This window comes from Kryptolebias marmoratus, unplaced genomic scaffold (genome assembly GCF_001649575.2).
Source record: "Kryptolebias marmoratus isolate JLee-2015 unplaced genomic scaffold, ASM164957v2 Scaffold31, whole genome shotgun sequence".
NCBI lineage: Eukaryota > Metazoa > Chordata > Actinopteri > Cyprinodontiformes > Rivulidae > Kryptolebias > Kryptolebias marmoratus.
The window spans coordinates 73817-76480 of record NW_023665765.1 but is presented as its reverse complement, the minus strand read 5'-3'; the positions used below and the strand labels follow the sequence as shown (position 1 = coordinate 76480).

At 48.0% G+C, this 2664-nt stretch overlaps 1 protein-coding gene across 6 annotated transcripts in view; it reads left to right on the top strand.

Moving 5' to 3' along the window:
- gmnc (geminin coiled-coil domain containing) overlaps window positions 1-2664 on the top strand; it is an 11172-nt gene that overhangs the window by 5601 nt on the left and 2907 nt on the right. For 5 of the 6 annotated variants that reach the window (XM_037974383.1, XM_037974386.1, XM_037974387.1 and 2 more), the window contains exons 3-5: window positions 251-336; window positions 433-549; window positions 1157-2660. In XM_037974383.1, coding sequence (XP_037830311.1) covers window positions 251-336; window positions 433-549; window positions 1157-2026 — 1073 coding nt within the window. In that variant the 3' untranslated portion in view covers window positions 2027-2660. The remainder of the gene's footprint in view (window positions 1-250; window positions 337-432; window positions 550-1156; window positions 2661-2664) is intronic. The other variant, XM_037974384.1, reaches the window with a different exon arrangement.

Below are 2664 nucleotides of genomic sequence, written 5' to 3'. Positions count from 1 at the left end.
TCAGCAGCAGGTCAGCAGCAGGTCAGCAGGAGGTACTGGGCTGGACCGTCAGGATGTGGAGTTACACAAAGTCTGGAGATGTTGGTTAAAATACAGAGTTTAGGACATGGCTGTCTGGGTCCACATGAGTTCTGAAAAGCTGGGCTGCTGTTTTGCTACTTTAGAGTTTTTCTGACTGTGAAAAATATTCTGTTTTTGTTTCTAAGGAGCCATAAACCTGTAACCTTTGACCTTTGTGTGTTTCTGTCAGACTCTCAGTGTGTTTTCACCAACTCTCCCCCTGCTGGTGGGATGTGGACACAGCAGCTGTCGCCTCACCTGCAGAGAAACAAACAGGTAACATCTGTAACATCTGCACAACATGAGACAGTCCTGGTTCCGTCCCGTCAGGATGTGGAGGCGTTGAACGTCGGTGTGTTTGAACGCTTCCAGCTGCAGGACGCTCTGCTGCAGAGAGAGGAGGAGCTCGCCAGGCTGCAGGAGGAAAACAGCAAACTCCGAGAATTCCTCAACTCCTCCTTTGTGAGGAACCTGCAGCAGAAGGCTCAGGTGTGTGCACCATCAGAACCACCACGCAGACAGGACTGGACCTGCAGATCCAAGATCTGCAAACATCTCAGCATGGAAGGAGAGCTTTTATTTTGAAGGTTTTTAAAGGCAGAAACTTGTTTTGCTTTTAGCTGCAGTTTGGTTAGATTTGTTCAAACATCTGCAGCTCATTAGACTTTCTGCTGTTTTTATTTGAAATCCAAACAGATTCGTTTGTCCAGCAGATCAGAAATAAACCTTTTTACAGACTTTAGTTTAGAAAGACAAATCTCTGAGAACAAATTACACAACAAAATGTAACTTCTAACAAACTAAAGCATTTCTATTTTCTGCTAAAACTCTGAATGAAAGCTGCTGATTAAGCTAAAGGAAGCAGAACAGCAGCTAAAAGCAGCCGAAGCAGCAGCTGAACGAGCCGAATGTTTTGATGGAAGAACAGCTAAAGCAGCACCAAGTCTGCAGACGTAGATTAAAAAAGAGGAAATCAAAAGTGCTGAGTCAGCGTTCAGATGGGGACAGATTATAAATGTTGATTTCAGCTGAAACAAACGTCTGAAAGGTCCAAATCACTAACGGTTCTGATTCTGACCCAAATCCTTCCTCACAGAACCTGTCTGCAGACGGCAGGAGGAACCTGAAGAGAACCCTGACTGGACCTTCTCTCCTCTCCAAACACATCAGCAAGAGAGTCTGCCGGAACCTCACGGCCGAGTTCTGCTCTGAGTCCTGCTCAGAACCCAACCTGGACCACTGGGTCCTGAGAACGCTGGGCCTGAAGGACCGGGACACCATCGATACAACCAGTGAGTCCTCACCTGAGGACACCTTCAGAGGACCGTCCTCATCTTCTGAATGGACTCCTGGTTCCTGTTTCAGTTTTCCAGTTGACCCGTTGACACCGTCCTCAGTCCACAGCTGCTGCCAAAGACCAGAACCAGAACCTGGTCTTAGTCAGCCCTATGATGGACCTGATAGGCCAACTCAGAACTGCTCAAGAACTCCAGGGGACTTTACTGCCCCCGGTCTGACTGGACCTTATGGGTCTACTGAAGCTTTGATCCTGAGCCCAAACGGATCAGGGTCTTTCCTGTCTCACCGACCTGAGACCTGTCCCATCAAAACTTTGTGTCCGGTCCAAACCCAGGACAGAACTCCTGGACAACAGTCATCCTGCTGGTCTTCACTTCCAGAAAACTGGACCCCATCCGGGTTTTTCTCTGCCGTGTCGTCTTCAACTCATGTCCCAAACAAATCCTGGACCGGTTCTGGTGTCTGCAGCCCGATGAGTCCGCCTGCAGGATCTCAGCCTCCTGATCCGCTGCAGGTGCCTCACAGACAGACAGATCTGGCTTTCAGCATGTCTCTGTCCCCGTCCAGCAGTGTGAAGACCCACAGCTTCCCCCAGGGTCAGGCCTTCGTCAGGAGGGACACTGGAGGCCGGTGGAACTTCACCTGGGTTCCCCGACAGGAACCGTGATGGGACAACGAGGACGTCATCTTTGTTTTTGGTAAAATGATCCAGAGAAACTCTGAACATCCTGTTTGTTGGAGCAGGAGGTTCTAAGGAGGAACCCAGGGAGAACTTTGGGAAACACCAATAGTAGTAGTTCTGGGGTTCTCCTGAAAACTCCTCCATCTGGACAGGAGAACCGGAGGTTTAGAACACAGAGAAGAAAAAATACAACCAACGAGCCAAACGTTGGAGAATTTGACCTGTTTGATTTTTACAGAACTAGTAGCCAAATATACAGAATAGATGTAACATTTAAAAGTGCACCGATGAGCCAAAACATTATGACCACCGACAGATGGACAGAATCTCACCAAGCAGCAGATTAAACTTCTGAGGTGGAGCTCATTTATCTAACAAGTAATCTGACTCAGTGGTGAAGGTCCTGTTTGGACCAGAACAGACTCCAGAACCATGCAGAGAACTGTGAGAGCTGTGGAAGGAGAAAACCCAGAACCTGCAAGAACTCAGAGACTTTATAAAACCAAATGTTTCAGTTTGATTCATTTATCAATTCAGGCTCAAATACAAACAACCAACACCAGGTCCGCTTTGACATCCAACCAACACCAGGTCCGCTTTGACATCCAACCAACACCAGGTCC